We start from the raw sequence: 18,768 nt of genomic DNA, 5'->3' as shown, positions 1-18,768 counted from the left end.
AAGATTCAGATTTGTGTTTTTTTACCAAATCATTTGTTATTCATTACAATCCAATGGGTAATGAGGTTGCTAATTGCCTACATTCTTTTGCTTAAGTATTAACTATGTGGTACAGTAAACAGGATTACAAATCTATTACTATACATGGCGGTGCGCAATGCAATATCTAAGGCGATCAATAACTATTTCAAGGAAACCCCCCCCCCCCCCGACCTCACCTCCACGGCGACAAGATGGGAAGCCATGAAGGCTGTCATTAGAGGGGAATTAATCACCCAGGCCGCCGCATATAGGAACAGGCGAACCATGAAGAGAAACCAGCTAGAGGGGGAGATGGCGGAGGCAGACGCAATCCAAAAGAGGAAATGGTCACCCAAAGCGGCCAAACTGGTGAGGTTAGCCTGCATGAAACTGGAGGCTCACTACGCTGAGGACACAGCCCAGTCCCTGATTAGGACAAAGAAGAGTTATTATGTAAATGTCAATAAAGCCAACAAATACCTGGTGAGCAAATTAGCCAGAACCCGCCGACAGAACCACATCATCGCCCTGAAGGACCCTGAGGGTAGAACCCGGTATGGGGAAGGGGCAAAACTACAAATAGCAGCGACCCATCTAGCCGACACTCTGTCTGCCACCCCTCGCCCACAGGCTCTCCAGGAACAATTTATAGCAGTCACCGGTTACCGCACCTCTCGGAAAGGGACTGAACCACCCTGGAGGCCCCAATCACGACCAAAGAGGTGGAAGAAACACTCAAATCCCTGACGCCCAGGGTCCCAGGACCAGATGGCTTCCCACCCAAATTCTATCAACTCTTCCGCCCCCTGCTTTTGCGCCCATTGACAGAGCTCTTTAACTCCTTCCAGGACATAGGCACTATAGACCCCTCTATGCAGGAGTCCACAACAATCATGTTCCTTAAACCGGACAAGGACCCAAAAGAATGCTCATCGTATAGACCGATATCACTTCTGAAATTGGACGCAAACGCATACTCAAAAATACTGGCAAACAGGCTGGCGCCTGTCCTACCATCTGTCATTGACCAAGACCAAGCGGGATTCATCAGAGGCAGAAGCACTGCAAACAACATCCGCCGAGCAATCAATCTCATCGAAGTGGCGACTCAAGATCGGCAGGGCCTGGCAGTCCTAACCCTGGACGCCACCAAAGCCTTCGATAGGGTGGACTGGAATTTTATGCGGCTCACATTGGAGACATTCTGGTTCGGCCCCACATTCCAAAGAATGTTATTGGCCAACTATAAAACCCCGAAAAACATTGCTGCGACTGAACCAAAAGACCTCAATCCCAATCCCGCTCTCATGTGGGACGAGACAGGGCTGCCCACTCTCTCCATTGATCTTCACCCTGGTCATGGAACCATTCGCCCAGAGGACGCGATCCAATGACAAAATTACTGGGCTGAACATAAACGACGAGCAGTTCAATATCCCCCTGTATGCCGACGATGTGATGATTTCCATCACCAACTGCCAGACCTCCTTACCCGCTGTTCTAACCAAACTGGAGGCATTTGAACAAGTGGTGGGATTCCAAGTGAACTACTCCAAATCGGAGGCACTGGGCGTCAACCTGGGCACGCCCCTCATAGCCACCCTCCAAGCATTTTGCCTCCGATCCCTCGCTGAACTCTACGATGGCAACAACCCGCTCAGCTTCAAGGAATGCAAGGAACGTTTCCAGTTGATGGAGAGGGAGAGATGCACATACGCTCGACTGCGCCACTGGATCTCGAAACCGACGGTTCGTCAAGATCAGACCCCCATACATGGCCTGATGGGAAGCAGACCTGGGGCACCCCATCGAACACCAGACATGGGTGGAGATATGGACAAGGTTCAACTCGACCTCAAGATGCGTCACGATCAAGGAATGCGCCCTCCAGCTTCTCCACCGCTGGTACTACTCCCCAGTCCGCCTACACCATTGCAACACATGTATAGACCTGAGCTGCTGGAGGCGCTGCAGCGAACAGGGATCCTTCCTCCATATGTGGTGGGGTTGCCCAACGGTGCAGTCCTTCTGGAAGGAGATTATACAAATCATTGAGGACATTACCCAGCGCAGGCTGCTGATGGACCCCAAAGGGATTCTCCTGGGTGTGGCAATACAGACTGCTATCCTAAAACAGGCCTTTCCACTAAACTGGTGAAACAGCTACTACTAGCAGCCAAGATCACAGTGGCACGTAAATGGAAAACGCAGGAGGGGCCCCTACTATCCCTCTGGTGGATAAAAGTTTGTGAAATACTGGTGGCTGAGAAAGTCACAGCGGCAAGAGAAGGGGCCCTCCATCGCTTCACTGACTGCTGGACTCCAGTGCTGAACTACCATAGCCGATTCCCAGCGTTGACTTTCCAACCACACCTGGTGACAAACTTTCTGGGGCCTCAGAGGCCGGCTGGATCCAAAGACTGCCAGAACATCACAGGCATGAGGGAGGTCACGAGGGAGGCCGCTGTGGGGGGGGGGGAGGACTGAACATATTTCATGTATATCAATAGAGATGGGAGTTATGCCAATGTGAATAATCTGCAACTGAAATAAATAAAGTTGGGAAAAAAAATCGATTACTATAGGAAGGGATCTTAATTGTGAATGTTGGAAGTATATGCAATTATTATATTTTTAAAGACTCCTACTAAAAAAGAAAAAACAGCTGTTATGAATTATGAAATTATGAATATGCCTGAAGTAATTTTTTGTATGATTTGGGATCAAGAGGTCTAAACGACAATAGCGCCACTGTTGATTGCACATGGATTAGTGCACGTGCTTCCTCCATCATTGATTATATCTTTGTGCCTCAAACAGTTTTTGATGCATGCTCTTATTTTCATGTGAAGCCTATAGACTACAGTGATCACTCTGCCCTAATTTCTACAATGAAGGGTGGGAAAAGTCTAAAGTCCCTCTTATGCCAGGGCCCACTTGTTATAAATAGGACAGAAAACCGCTTAATGTGGACAGAGGAAATAACCTGAGGAAGCTATACAATAGGGTATCTGATACTGAAAGATCTTCAGTATCATCTTTTTCTAATTACTCCCACCAATTAGAGGTGGATTCGGCTGTGATTGATAAGTGTGCAAAGCACCCAGCACAATCAAAAAACATTTTGAGATATTCTTCCTTTTCTCACTTTCCCCCAGAAGCTCACTGTCTCCAGAGCCCTGTTCCTCTCTAGGCTGGACTACTGCAACAGCCTCTTTCTAAATCTGCCTGTCTCTACTCTCCAACCTTTACAAATTATCCAGAACACAACTGCAAGACTTGTCCTTGGCCTCAAGCCCAGGGATTGTATCTCTTCAGCTCTGAGATCTCTTCACTGGCTCCCTGTGACTGCAAGGATCATGTTCAAGACCCTTTGCATCGTCCACAAGGCTTTCTGGGGCCTGGGACCGCACTACCTCTAACTTTCTCTTCCTAAACATCTTGTTAGGATTCAGGCGCTGCCGCGCCCGTCTCATCACATGATCAGGGATCAGACGCTGCAGCGCCCGCCTCCTCTTCCAGTCAGCCCGTTCTTGTGGGCTTACAAGACACCCTGGCGGATCATGACATCCAGGGGGCTCCATAGCAATGTGCATCAAGGAAGACGCATCTGCGGCTAATGGGGGATGCTGGCTAGGAACGTGACCACGCATTATGTTGCTTTACTCTAACCGTGGGTTCGCGTTCCTGCCTGTCATCATCAGGAATAGCCTACATTAAGCTCAGAACGTCAGAGGACCGGCATCCTCGCAACAGTAATATGCATGGAGCCATATTGCAGGTTAGTGTTAGGGAATTAGATGTTTAGATTTAGCTAGTTATATTTTTGATCCTGCCACAGCTTCTTCCATATTAAAGAATTAGGATAAAGGAGGACAGCAAATTACCTAAAGGTAAGATTAGAGGATTATAGATTCTGGATTCCTATTGTAATTACCTTATGAGTAAGGCTTGTTATTAATGTATCCCCTTTTGTAACCTACTACAGCTCCTGTCTGGAAGTGAGAAATAAGGGGTGTGTCAAGTAGAACCCCCCCCCCCCTCGGCAGAACCTTCCCCACAGTGAAGCATTTTGTTTTTGCCTGTGGGTCGGTTCCTGCTGGGTGTGCAGTGTATTGTCTCCAACCGACTCCTGGGAATGCCTGGAACTTCCAGATCCTGAAAGATTGTATGAACTTGATTCACCCAACTCATGGAGAAAATTATACAAGACCTGGTGGCAGCAGTGCAGAAATTGCACGGGGAAGTTGTCACATCACGCCAGGAAAACGCAGTTTTATTCCAGTCTATGTCTGTTTTACAGAAGACGGTCAAAGATTTAGTCAAGAAACCTGTTGTAGGTAGTAACCGGGGGTCTGGGATAGGACCAACTTCTTCTTCTGGTTTTTTCAGAACCACATCCCAAACTGATAGTAAACCCATGTTTGCTCCCGCTTCTCTGCCTGATCCAGGGGGGGATGGGGGCACCCAATATTCGATTACCACTTATGCCTACTCATTACAGGGAAGACCCAAAGGAGTTCAAACCTTTCTTAACTCAGTGCCATATTCATTATTTGAATAAGCCCAAACTATATATTTCTGACCAGGCGAAGATAGCCTTTGTTCTGTTCCACCTGGAGAAGACAGCTCTCTCCTGGGCGACTCCACTCATCAACACCAATAGTCACTTATTGAATAATTATAATCTATTCCTACAAGCCTTCCAAACCAGGCACTATACAAATCAGTCCATCAGGCAAGAGTTAATGGAGATCCGGCAAGGTAATAGAGATTTGTTGGCATATATCGCTCAATTTTAGGCTGTGTGTATCTTTACCATGTGTGCACCTCTTATCTCTTGATACTCTATTCCTTTCTGGATTGCATTTGCATTTGTGACTACTTCAACTAGACCACCTGGTGAGTTTAGCTAGAACTGTGCGGTGCAGCCACTCTTCTTGCATTCATCAACTATCCTCTGCCGCCCCTATGGCTTTCTCCATCTCTCCTATTTTCTCAAACTGCTAAACTATCACCTATCCCTCTTCACTCACGAAGTCCAGTAGACAAAAGCACAAAAAAGACATCTTGAATGCAAACCCTGGACTTCTCCTTGTAGACACCTACGTCAGCGCTTCCTCCAGAGAGGGTTTCACTGATATCCTCTTCTCTGTCTCCTCTCCAGATCTATGTACCCCCCCATCTCATCTCTACTTCCACATCCTCTACCGTTAATGGCGGCACAAAGTGGGAAGTTCTCTTGGCTGGCTTCTCATCCTCACGTTGCTTCATTAATGTCTATCACACAGTGTCAGGAATCATCATTCCTGGAAACTCTGGAACATGTTGAAATTGCATGGAAACTCCATCCACCTCACCCAAGATGGCCGCTGAGAAGAGCCAATTTCTTCCAATTAGACACCTTCTAGGTCCACTCTTCCTCCATCAGGGGGAGTCGCAGCATAAACCGCAGCTTGACCATAGCTTGCTGCTTTGCTTCTATTGTAGCGTGTCTCCTGTAATCTTCCGCTCTTCTACTATGCTGATGTGGAATCCTTCAGCGCTCCCCGAACCCGGTGATTCTTTCCCGTTTGCCACTTTTAGTCGCTGGTCCCCTTACCGACATCTTTTACTTGCACTTCTTGCGCCTTTCCGCTCTACCTCACCTACCCTATTCCAGCTGTTTTCCAGCTCATTCCCCGCTACCTTTCCCCGCCTCTGCCTTGTTTTGTCAAAACTTTCACACTGAACTTTTCCCATTCAGCAGCCCACCTATGGTGCACTGCATGGCATCTGCAAACGTTGTTACACGTTTGCTATTATCGCCCTCCTCGCCAAACTCCTATTGTAAGCATAATTCCATGGCCATGCTTCAGTCCACCGCTGGTGCATTGTTGCGCGATTACAGCCGTGGTTGCTAATCCCCGTGCTCCTCGCCATTCTACTTCATATCAGGCATAATTCCATGGCCATGTTTCAGTCCACTGTTAGTGTACTGTAGCGGGTCTACTGTCGTGGTTGCCATATTTCTGCCTCAGCGCTTCTCGGCACCCCTTGAGGTGGCTAATTGCATTTATCCTTCCTGCAGTGTGCATGAACTCTACTTGACATTTCTACGGGATTTAAACCATCATCCCCTTGAAGAATAGAGGACTATTATACTCACTGTGTCCTCACCATGTCCTCGGAAACCTTGAAGAACAGAAGACTATTCTACTCACCTTGTCCTCGAACCAGACGAGCTGGAACAGATCTAATCTCCTCCTGGGGTTTTTCCCGCTATTGTTTTTTTTCGCCCATTTCTGCACGACCTTCTGTTCCTATTCAGAGGTCAGACAGAAACAGGGATTAGTCTACTCTCTTCTTAAAAATCTGCGTCTGCACCCCAGGTTAGTGAACTTACTATACCTAACACACAGGCACTATCCTGGTTCAGGGTCCACAACTCAACCTCCTCCTCTTTGACCAAATTCTGCCTTCTCTCATTAACTTCCTTCCTTCTCCTGTATCTCCCCCTAACACTCTCCCTCCTCTGACTGGTGTACCCCGCCCCTGTACACCACCTCCGAAAACTTTCAAAGGCAGAGACCTCCTCCGTCTGGTGACTCCTAATGGCCACTCAGCCAACAAACACTCAGCTGACATCTGCCTCCTTCTTGAAGACATTGATCTCGACATTCTCGCTCTTACCGAGAGTTGGTTCAATGCCAGCTCAGTCACTGCTTTTGACTCCCTCCTCCATGATGTCTTCTAAATCATCTCCAATCCTCAGCCTCACCGCCCTGGTGGGGGTGGGGGGTTGCCTCAATCTTCCCTGAGTGGGTTCCTACTTCCATCTTACCCACCCAGCACTACCCTTCTTTTGAAAGCCCTGTTTGCAAGTTGGTCATCTCTCCCACCCTAACCATTGCTAACACTGACCGGCCTCCAGGCGCCACCACCCTTTTCCTTTCTGAATGGGCTGATTTCTGCTTTTCTATAATTTCAACCACCTCCAACCTCCTCCTGGTTGATTTCCCCATCCAGTGGGACTCCCCTGGCTCTGCATCCACTCTGTTTACTGACCTATGCACCGCTCTTTCCCTCTCTCTCCATTCTCCCTTCTGGACCAACCCACTCAACTGGACACATTCTGGATACCCTTATACACTCTTACCTCCCTCCCCTCCACTAGCCACCTGCCTCTCCTGGTCTGACAATTCTTTCCTCTCTTCCCAACTGGGTCCCTTTGACCCTCTGACCGCCCCCCAAAAAGCCCTGCCAACCTCTTTCACTTACATCCGCTCGATGAAACGAGTGTCAGATGCTGCCTTCGCTTCCACCTTCATTCCCCCTCAGCCCCCTACCTCTGAAACTATCTCTACCTTTCCATCACCAATAGTCTTGACATTCTGAAACTAATGTATAGGGTGCAGGAATGGAAGTGGCAGACTGGCCTGCCTCCTCCTCCAAAGGCAATACAGACTCTCCATCCGCACCAAGAAAAGTGCTCACATACAGGGACGGGTTTCCAGTGCTTCCAACAACACAACAACAACTAGCCAACCCTTCCACAGTCTCCTCCTCCCCTTCTGCTACCCAGGCCCCTGCAACGCACTGGCCACACATTTCGCCACCAAAACTCGGGACATCCTGAACACCCTTGCTAGCCACCCTCCCAACTGTTTTGCTTTATCTTGGCCACATGTGGAGATCCCATACTTGCGTTCTCCAGCCCCTTGCAAAATTAGTTATTGTACTCAGATAGGCAAAGAATTACACATAACACATTGGTTATAGTTATAACAAAGAATTGCGCTTTACAGGCCCTTTAATCACTTATAACATTTAGAAAGAAATAGAATACATAATCAGTTATTCATCAACAAAGAAAAAATGCAACACTGTTATGATCGCTACAGAAGACACCTTCATCTCGGCAACTACGACACTATTTAGTCCCACCACAGGCAGGCAAAGAGATCGATTGTTCTAACGGGATCTGGAGCGGAGCGTCCTCCCTCTCAGTGAGACTGCATCACCCGGGGTCCAAATGCTAACTAACTATTCCAAGAACACATCATTGGGCCTCATTACGAGTCCGGCGGTAAGCGAGGCGGTAAAACCACCTGGTTACCACCGGACTCGTATTACCATTCCGCCTCCGTGATTCCCGGAATTACCGGGGCATTACAACCCCGGTTTTCCGGGAATCACGGAAGCGGAATGGTGTTAATCCCCATTCCCATTGAGTCCTATCAGACTCGATGGGAATGGGGATCATGGAAACACCGGCAGCATCTCGTAATGCTGGCGGTGTTTCCTCGTCCGCCTGCAGGCGGGCGGTGTTAAACCCGCCAGGTCAGACCTGGCGGGAACATCACCTCCCACCTGCAGGAGTTGTGATCGCCCGGCATGGAAACAACGGTGGCGGCGGGTTTACCGCCACCGTTGTTTCCATACCGGGCGATTTGTAATGAGGCCCAATGTCTCTTATGGGGCTACTTTCGATCCCCGCCCCTCATGGGTTAGCATGCTGCCCTCGGCGAAGAGCAGACAATAAGCATGAGGCATAAAGAGAGTAGAATATTCCAGCTAGAAGCGGAAAAAAAACATCTTCCCTCCTTGTTGTCATTCCCACTACCCCTTATCACTGCATGTTGCAGAGCGCTCCTACTCCCTTTCTAGTTTGTCCTTCAGCGGACAATACAAAAACTATTCTCCCCGGGTTGCTCATCTGGCAATAATTTATGACCTTTTGTTTGCGGCAGGAATACATGTTTACTTGCTGAGCCCACAGAAACGTAGGCTTTCATTACTGTTTCATTGCGGTGGATGGAAGTGAATATTCAAGATGGCCGTGCATCAGTGCCATGTTTTCTGGCTCATTTCACACATGCACTACACCAACCCATCCCTCACCGCCTTGGCCCCTCTCTCTCTCCTTCTCCCCTGTCACACCTGGCATAGGAGGAAGAGACAAATCACACGGCAGGGACTGTGCGAAAGCCTGCTCCCTATATTATATATAGTTGTAGACACGCCGTAGGTTAGTCACGCCAGTCAGGACTGATGGAATTAGGAAGACTGACAACAGGGCCTGCCTTTCAGCATTTGATGAGCCGTAGCAGTTCAATGCTGGGCGACTCATTCTGCTACTAAAAAGAATGAGAGTTTGAGCCCTCATTTTTCTATGACTACAGGCATGAACACGTTAATAGACCAGCACACACCAACAGTGCTAACGCCAGTGGAAACGATGGGACTGATTGCCCTAATCTAGAAGGGTGTGGAACCAGTGCTCCACAACGTGACACCACTGTCTTCGCTTCCCCGGTACGATGGCCCTTCCGGACTTTAAATTGAGGATCCAGTAGAAGGAACAAAGTGGTTTGATGACAGCTACATTTGAATACGTGAGAAGCTCCTGGCCCCAAAATGGGGAAGATTCTTCACTCTAGCCAAGAAAAGATGAATCTGAAGATTGAAGGACTGAGAGTTGAATAAAACTGTATCATTCATCTTAATTAACCAAAACTGATATTTGGCTTACAGTTCCAAGGTTGAACAGTGGTTTGTGTTAAGCAGATAGCCCCTGATGAATTGCCTGGTAATAGGAAAACCAAAGTGAATAGGAAAGAAACATGTTGGGTTTTAGAAAGTTGTATGAACTTGTATGAAGTGAGTAGTATGAATGGTGTGCGAGATGAGTACTGTTTTAGAGAATCAACTGAGATGTGGTTTTGCACAGCACTAGACACTTTACTAAAATTCCTGGGAACTGAACATTGGTATGCTCCCGTTCCACTATCTGTTTTTCTGTACTGTAACAACTTTAAGAATTGAACCATTGTAAATTAATGCTTCAATGTGTTTTTAACCATTATGTGATAACAATAAAATATGTAATGTTTTCAATTCAAAGCACGCAGATTTAATCGTATCAGGTAATATTATCCCCACCAAAAATATTGCCGTATATATGGTCGTCGGGAACGGCCATAGGCAATATATTTAGTGGGGATAATATTTGGGGTTTCTGGGAGCATAGGTTGCGGGGGTGTTCCCTGCTCCCTTTAAAATAAAATAGGGGTTGCAGAGGTGTCCCCCGCAGGTTCCATGCCTTAATATCCCCACAAAAATATGGCGATATTTTTGTATGCCGATATTTTTGCGGGGATATTAAAACATGGAACCGAATTGATAACCTTTCTGATTTGCTAATTTAAGAGGAATCTTTCTCTATTAACAGGTTTTGTTGCTACAAGCACTTTGTTGTTTGGAAGTTAAAGATGATTAACCTGACTGAGGGATCGCTTGTTGTTGTTGTTCCCCCACACCTCCTGCGGTTGTTGTTTACACCTGAAGAAGTTACCAGAGATGTCGGCTCCATGAATGTCTCTTCTAAACAGGTTTCCCCTTGGTCATCCAGAACCATCAATGATAACATTGCCTCCCTGGCTCCCGCACTCGCTGATTTCTGCAATCACTCTTTTGACACTGGATCTTTCCCCTTTTCCCTTAAGCACTCCCTTGTGCGCCCACTCCTGAAAAAACCTTCAGCAGACCATACCTGCCCTGGCAAATACCACCATATTTCCATCACCTCTTCCCCAACTCAACTCGCACACTGAACTTGTTCATGGTCTCCACGACCATCAGTCTGGATTCTGAGCATCCAGAGGCATGGAAACTGCTCTTCTGAACACCAGTGAAGAACTGCTTGTATCTCTGGACGCCAACTCCCCTGCTGTCCTCACCCTTCTTGATCTCTCCTCTGCCTTTGACACAGTCAACCATTCCATCCTCATACAAAGGCTCCACGATACCCTTAGTATCTCGGAATGGGCATCTGACTGGCTGTCATCCTTCCTTACTGACCGCTCTTCCCAAGTCATCTTTGGGCACCTTCCCCTCTCCTACTTCCTTCTCCACCTGTGGTGCCCCTCAGGGTTCTATCCTCTCCCTCTGGCTCTTTAACATCTACCTCGCTTTGCTTGCACACCTCATCTCCTCCAACTTCCAGTGTTCAAACTTCCTGCTGACCCTCTTGTACCCTCCATCATCCCTGACTGCCTATCTGCCATCCAGTCCTGGTGCACTTCCAGTGATCTCTGCCTCAACACCTGTGAAACTGAGATCTTTCCCATCTGGACCCCTGCTCCCTTCTTCTTCACTTCACTCTGGCCTTCCTCCTTGGGCTCTCCCCCTGCTCCTTCTTCTGAAGCCAGAAACCTTTGAGTCATCTTCAACTCCTCTGTCTCCTTCTTCCCTCACACTCAGGACATTGCCAAGAAGTCCCACTTTCAGCTCTTCCTACTCAAAGGAATTCTCCCTTTTCTCACTTTTCCCCCAGAGGCTCAATGCTAACCGAGCCCTGTTTCTCTCTAGGCTTGACTATTGCAATAGCCTCCTCCTGAATCTACCTTCTTCCACTCTGCGACCCCTCCAGCTTATCCAGAATAGAGCAGCAAGTCTTATCCTTGGCCTTAAGCCAAGGGACCGCATTTCTCCTGCCCTAAAACGTCTTCATTGGTTCCGTGGTTGCTACACATATTAAATTCAAATCCCTCAGTGTGGTCCCCGGGCCCAGACAGGCTTGTGGGTGATGCAATCTTCAACTTTATCTTACTAAATACTCTCCCTCTAGATCACTTTGTTCCTATGGCACCAACTCTTTGTGTGTAAAGCATTTCACTAAACAGAGGGCAGGTGGTTGATCGCTTTCTTCAGCTGGCTCCCTCCTATGGAACAGCCTTCCCTTGCCTGTGCTCCTTGAGCAGGACTTCCTTAAATTCTGGAAGCTCCTCAAGACCTTCCTCTTCACCTCCTCCTTCCCTTCTTCTCTTCTCTGCTAATCCCACAGTGCTCTTTCCTCGGCTGGGGCCTCCCTCTGGAACAGCCTCTGTGCCACTCTGAAACTTGAGGAGAACCATCTCTGGTTCCAGGAGCACCTCAAGACCTTCCTCTTTGCTTCTGCCTTCGCTCATCTTCCCTGCTGATCTGTCTGCTTCAGCACTGTACACCTGGTTACCCTCTGATTTCGGGCTCAGGTCCCTGCCCACCCAGCCACAGACCTGCACTGCCTCCTGGCAACCCTTGCACTTGGGTCTGTATCTGTAACCCTACAGTCTCCTTATCTGCACCTATCAGACACCCCTTGTCTGCGCTTTAAGCCATGCACTTGCCAGTTGTTGTTGTTTGTATCCCTTGCTCAGCACTTCCCACTTCTCCCCTCTCCCTTGCACTTTCCACTTTCCCCCTTCCCTATCCCCTGCACTTGCGTGTTCTCAACGTCCCTGGGCCTAGTAAGATTGTTGTTTTGTCCCCCCTTGTTCCCCTCCCTTGCCTCGTCGTACTCTGAAAAACTTGTGTATGAGCGCGATACAAATAAAATATGATATCATATCATAGCACTTGCCCTGGCGCTCCCTCCCCCATGAAGGATCGTACTTACTCCTAACGTGGCCCTTGGCCATGTAGCACTCAACAACCAAGCACTTCATCTTTAGCTCACCCATGAGCCCGGACCCCCAATACTTATTTCCTCTGCCCTTTTCCTTGCTGCACTTGCACCTTCTGAATACCCACAAGGCATGGTAGGTTCATCCTTCCTCCACTGCTCTTATTAATTATTGTGTCATGTAATGTATTTCACTCCCTTGTCCCCCACTCGGCCTGTGACGCTTTGAAACAGTATTTTACTTGCTGTGTAAGCGCCTAACAAGCAAACAATAAATAAATAAACAATAAATAAAACCCATGGTCTTGTTTCCCAAATGGAATGGCCTGAAGACACACAACTCCCGATCTTTCATAAAGGGCTCAGAGAACAGTTGAAAGATGCCATATGGCAGGTTGTCACTCTTCCGGAAAATCTTACAGATTACATAACCCCAGTCATCCACTTAGAACACTGTACAAATGATCTCATGGGTCAGAGAAGAAAATGGGAAGCCCGTAGACCTGTGTTTTCCCGAAATAGGGAAGCACCAATGGCCATTGATACTGAATCTATGCAATTAGGGAGTACTAGAGGTCCCATCTCTCTGGACAAACGAGAGAGAAGAAGGAAATAAAGGCTTTGTTTTTATTGTAGTGACACTGGCCATGCGGTCCACATCTGCCCTCGTAGACCTTCTCAGGCCATGGGAAAAGATCCCACTCATCCTTCATAGAGAATCTTGGGCGAGGTGAACAACTACTGCATTCCCAGATGGCAAGAATACCATTAACTCCAAGTCATGCTAACCATTTCTTTGTTTCTGTGGACTTCTTCCTAGAACAAAGGAGATGGGAAGAGGTAATCGCCTTGATAGATAGTGGCGCCACAGGAAATGTTATTGATATCGCCTTTGCACATAGTCGACACTACCCTTGAGACCCAAAGATAGAAATGAACCCATTATGTCTGTAGAAGGTTCGCCTGAAATCTCTGGACCGCTTACTCTACACACAAAAACCCTCTTGATGGTATGTGTTACTCACCACCACAAGTATCTATCCTTTGATGCCATTGCGGCACCCCATTTTCAGTTAACACTTTGAATACCCTGGTTGTGTTATCACAACCCCTTGATTGACTGGGAAACCCAGAAACTCACCTTCCAAGGAGACCAGTTCCCACCCTCATGTTCCAAGTCCCTTAGCCATTGTAGTCCTACATTTATGATTGAAAGAATCAGTAAATCACCTTTGTCTCAACAAGCGTTAGTGATTCCTCCACAATTACCTGCTGAATATCATGATTTTTTGGATGTGTTTCACCCCACGGAAGCTGACAATTGCCTTCCCATATGGAGTATGACTGCCGAATAGAATTGTATCCAGAGTCCCGGATTCCACATGGCCGAACATATCTCTCTGAAAAAGAAAACCTTACATAGAGGATAACCTGAAAAAGGGATTTATTCGACACTCCACATCCCCCGCAGGGGCCCCTTTGTTTTTTATCCCCAGAAAAGATGAACCCGCACTCAGACCCTGTATTGATTACAGGCAGCTAAATGCAATCACAGTCAAGAACCACTATTCCCTCCCTTTGATAAAAGTTCTCTTAGACCAAGCCAAGTATGGCAGTATTTATACCGAACTTGATTTAAAGGGAGCATATGACCTGGTTTGAATGGCTGAAGGAGACGATTGGAAGATGGCCTTTTGAACCAGGTTTGGACACTACGAGTACCTTGTCATGCCATTCAGGCTCTGTAATGCCCCTGCTGTTTTCCAGCACTTCCTCAACGATGCATTCTGTGACCTCTTGGAAGTTTTTGTTGTCATCTATTTAGATGACCTACTTTTATCCTCCCCTTCGTATAAACAAAATGTAAACCATGTAAGAGAGATCCTTTGCAGATTACGTAAACACCAGCTTCATGCCAAGATTTGAAAGTGTGAATTCCACAAACAACGAATCACCTACTTGGGTTATATATTGACACCTGAATTTATATAGGAATGAATCCACGGAAGATATCCGGCATCTTGAATGGCCTGTGCCATCAACCATGAAAGCCTTGCAAAGATTCCTAGGTTTTGCAAATTTGTTGTCAGGGTAGCCTGGTGACTTGCTCACGAAGTGTAGACGAACAATTCTACCCAACAATGTAACCCTGTGTATGGATTCAAAACACCATACCAAGGGATCTATTATTTGGAAGAATGGACCCAAACGTGAAAAGCAGACCTAGAGCCGGAAAGGAAAAGGCACATTAACAACAGCCTTTTTCTCTTATAAGCAAATAACAGTGTATCCAAACAGGACTAACCTTAATTGGGCTTGTCACTAGTAAAGACTAACACAACCCTGGCTGGTTGAATGGGATGGAATCAACTGGGTAGCAATGAGGTGTGCAAAATCTGGAGAGTAACAAGTAAGAAACATGCAAGTAAGATTTGGTATACCAGATCGAAGGAGAAAGACCAGGAAGTCAAGAGGAATTGGATGGGGGTCTTACCGTGTTCCTGTTGATAATCAGCTTCTGACTTGCAGAAGTGATGAAGGATCACTAATTAGGTAGGTCCAGAAGCAACACCATGTGACAGGACTATACCCGCAGAAAACGGAACATCTAGAGGCCAGGAAGTTCCTTGAAGAACCCAATGGAACGCGGACGCTCCCAAAACACCCTCTAGGTACCAGGAAGTCTCTAATCCATACCGGGATGAGAGAGAGTGAAGAGCTTCTGGACTACAAGGTAGTTATCACAGATAAGGATCCAATCTAAAGTGCAGTTCAATGGAAATCCGGATCGGCAAAGTGGAAGCAATAGCAATACAAAATCCAGAGGAGACAGAAGTCCGTTGAGCAGTCCGGGTTGGCAACGTGAAAGGCAGTGTCATTCCAAAATCAAGAGGAAACAGGAGTCCGTTGAGCAGTCTGGGTCAGCAACTTGGGTGAACAGGGAGACAGCAGATCAAAGCAGGAAAGAAGACTCAGAAGAAACAAGGCAACAAGGATAGGAGTCACGTAGAGCAGATTCTGGAAATTCAGAAACTGAAGTCCAAGGACAAAACAAAAGATCAGGAAACCAATAAACCAAACGTAGATAATCACACGATACGTAGCGTACTTCAGCCAAAATCAGAAGCACTGATTCAAAGTTAATGAGGAGTTTAAGTAGTCATGAAGTCACTTGACAGAAAGTAAGCATGATGACGTACGCCTCATTGTTCATACCCTAGTTTCCATGGCAACCGCCATCGGGCTGCGAACGGCGCACGTTTCTTTAATGCAGTGAATCCTCGGAGATGAGCGCCGCATCTCGTAGCACAACGCTTTCCCCGAATAGCAAAAGTCAATACTTGGGATTGTTTGAACACTTTAGAAGCATTATTAGACAAGCTTATGGGAGAATGTGACGGAAGGGTAGATGAGTCACTAAGGTTCCTGGCATTTGTATTGGAGATCCATCCCCCGATATTCCAAAATCCTTGTCCCATTAAAACGTTTATTAGTAAAAGATGTTCCCTTCCTCTGGAATCGTGACACAGACCAAGCTTTTGCAACCCTCAAAACCTTGTTTGCCACATTGCCTGTCCTACGACTCTCCGAACAAAGTCTGCCATATAATCTGGAAACAGATTCATTCAATTACGCTTTAGGAGCAATCCTCTCACAGAAACACCCAAAGACTGACTTTCTGCACCCTATTGCCTCTTATTCCAGGACCTTAAATTCTGCGAAGAGGAACTACACCATCTTTGAGAAAGAGCTATTCGCCATAAAAGAGGCCTATCTGAATTGGCGACATTTGTTAGAAGTAGCTGGACACACCATAACTGTTTATATAGACCACCAAAACCTTGGCTTTCTAAAAACTGCTCAAGTAATGAATCCACAATAGAATCGTTGGATCCATTTCTTTTCAAAGTTTTACTTTCTAGTCACATTTAAGCCCGTTAGCCAAAACACTAAGGCTGATGCCTTATCCCGTGCCTATCGTGGATCAGATGTTGATATTTAAGGAATCCCTTTCGTTTTCTCAGATAAAATTTTTTCAATCATAGTTTCGCCCGTCTCGACATGTGAAGACATTTTGAGAAAAACCTATACAACGTAGATGAAGGAATCCTTCCTCAAGGAAGACCCACACCATACCGAAGAACAGTGATTGTTATTCCATGATCATTGGTTATGGCTACCTACCAGAGAGAGCCAACATACCATGTTACGCTGGTGCCATGATCTCCCTTGAGCAGGACACTTTGGTATCAAGAAAATCACAGAAAAGGTACAAAGATATGCCTGGTAGAAAACGCTCAAGGGCGATATTGGGGATTACATTCATGGGTGCGAGATTTGTGCCCAATCAACCATTTGTATTGTTACAGTCCCTACTCCTTCCAGAACGACCCTGACAATTCTGTCAAATGGATTTCATCACAGATCTCTCCAACAAAGGTGGTTATACTGTGATACAAACAGTAGTGGTCTCTTATACTATGGCTCACTTCATAGGCCTCATGGGAGGCTACCGCCACACTTCTGCTCCTCCAATGACACATCCCTCCTTACAGACCTCTGCAGAGCCTCATGACTCCATCTAGCGGCTGTTTGATAATTGTCCGGACCAGTCTGGACCTGCGTGACATCTCAAATATGACAAATATGTAGGAGGAAGTCTGTATTCGTCAGAACGTTATCAAAGAGAATTAACTTGTTCTCTGTACCTAGGATATGGACAGCACAGGGTCCTGTAAGAAGGTGGATATACAATAGCCGAGCTGAGTAACTTGTACTCATTTGGGACTGTGGAAATCTGAAGGGACAGCCATAAAGTGCAACTAATGGCGGAGTGATTTTGGTGTGCATGCAATGAGTCAAAGATAGTCAGAGAAGAGTGAATTCATGCTATTGATATTTGGTTTGAAGAGGTCCTGAAATGTTGCCTAGAAGTTTGATACACATTGGATTAACTATTAAACTACCCCTTGCATTACTAACCCATTAATAAATTGCTTAACCAAAAAGGCTTGAAAATTGTAACACGTGTGGCAAAATTGAAATCCTTGAATAACACAACTTTTAATAACAAAATCTTCCACTGATTCCCACTACAAGACTGCATCAACATCCAGTCATTTGCTTCATGCAGTCTCCTCAAACATAAAATTCTGTGTGATATGGTGCAAATAGTGAGAAACATACTCTCACAAACCAAGCTCTTAAAGCTCTGCGTGTTTAGTATCTTCAGAGCCACAGAAATGCTTATAAATAAAATATATTTGCAAAGAGCAAAAATACTTGCATGCTATAAGGGGCTCTGAGGGAGAATCCACTTGGGTGCAAATGGAGTAAAATTCAGGTCCCAAAATTGGGTCTAATCCTTTGCATTTTGTGAGTAAAAGAAACTGGGATTGAGGAGTTCAGGTGTATATACGAGGGTCTGTGAAGGGCAGATGGAAACTTAGTGATAAGGCTGTGCAAGGCATTGTACCAGTCTTTTGGAACTGTATACACAGTTAGTAATCGTCACCTCCAGTTGAAGCATTTCTGAAATTTGGCAATTTGAAGGAGCAGAACATAAGAGTTAGTGGTTTTTACAAACAAGCACCCCCTCCCTTTTTAATCTGTAGTCAATATGTTTAACTGTCACTTGGGATATGGTTTGATTTGTACATGGTTTGCTTTGCAGCTACTTGATGCCTGTGGAGACTTTGATCCAGAAGTGAGAGCTGCTCTTCGAAACACTTCAATGCCATCGCCAGATCAGACATTGTATGATGAACCAATCCTCTTCTGAGTTGAAGTTTTTCTAACAGATCTTTGCAAGCCAAGTGCAGAGAAGGTTTGGACACTCAGCCCTCGAGGAACTGATGAGTGATGACTAATGTTGCAGCCTGTGCTAGATACCAGTCTGAGATTAGGTCATATGTCTTATTGAAGCATAGGAACAAGAGTAAATGGGTCCAAGAGACAGAGAAAATGACTTATTTATGCGAAAATTAAATTATTCTCTATCCACCAAACTGATTCTCTGTGTGTGAATATTTAATTTGAATAGACTGCGTCACAAATCTGAATGAGATCAAAAGAAGAGCAATGCAGAGGTTTGAGTTGAAACATAAAATCTATTAAAACATTGACCAACTCAGGTAAGATAGAACTTGACAACAGGCCTTGAAAAAACAAAGAGAAACGTCTGTGTTCCCAATTCTAAGTCCAGGGATCCCTTCCCTTCTCATACTCCCAATGAATGACTCAACATTGAAGAAATAAGTGTTCCCACACTTGTTCATTTGCAATCCGTTTTGTCTTCTTGGGTCTTTTGCTTTTCATCCTCA

At 46.2% G+C, this 18,768-nt stretch overlaps 1 protein-coding gene across 6 annotated transcripts in view; it reads left to right on the top strand.

The window, feature by feature from the left end:
• Positions 1–18,453, top strand: part of FANCA (FA complementation group A) — a 3,206,914-nt gene extending 3,188,461 nt beyond the window's left edge. For all 6 annotated transcript variants that reach the window (XM_069646037.1, XM_069646039.1, XM_069646038.1 and 3 more), the window contains one exon: positions 18,120–18,453. In XM_069646037.1, coding sequence (XP_069502138.1) covers positions 18,120–18,227 — 108 coding nt within the window. In that variant the 3' untranslated portion in view covers positions 18,228–18,453. The remainder of the gene's footprint in view (positions 1–18,119) is intronic.
• Positions 18,454–18,768: the final 315 nt, after the last annotated feature.

This window comes from Ambystoma mexicanum, chromosome 2p (assembly GCF_040938575.1).
Source record: "Ambystoma mexicanum isolate Mex_15411 chromosome 2p, UKY_AmexF1_1, whole genome shotgun sequence".
Lineage (NCBI taxonomy): Eukaryota > Metazoa > Chordata > Amphibia > Caudata > Ambystomatidae > Ambystoma > Ambystoma mexicanum.
The sequence above is the reverse complement of the archived record's forward strand: the minus strand, read 5'-3'. Positions and strand labels throughout refer to the sequence as shown.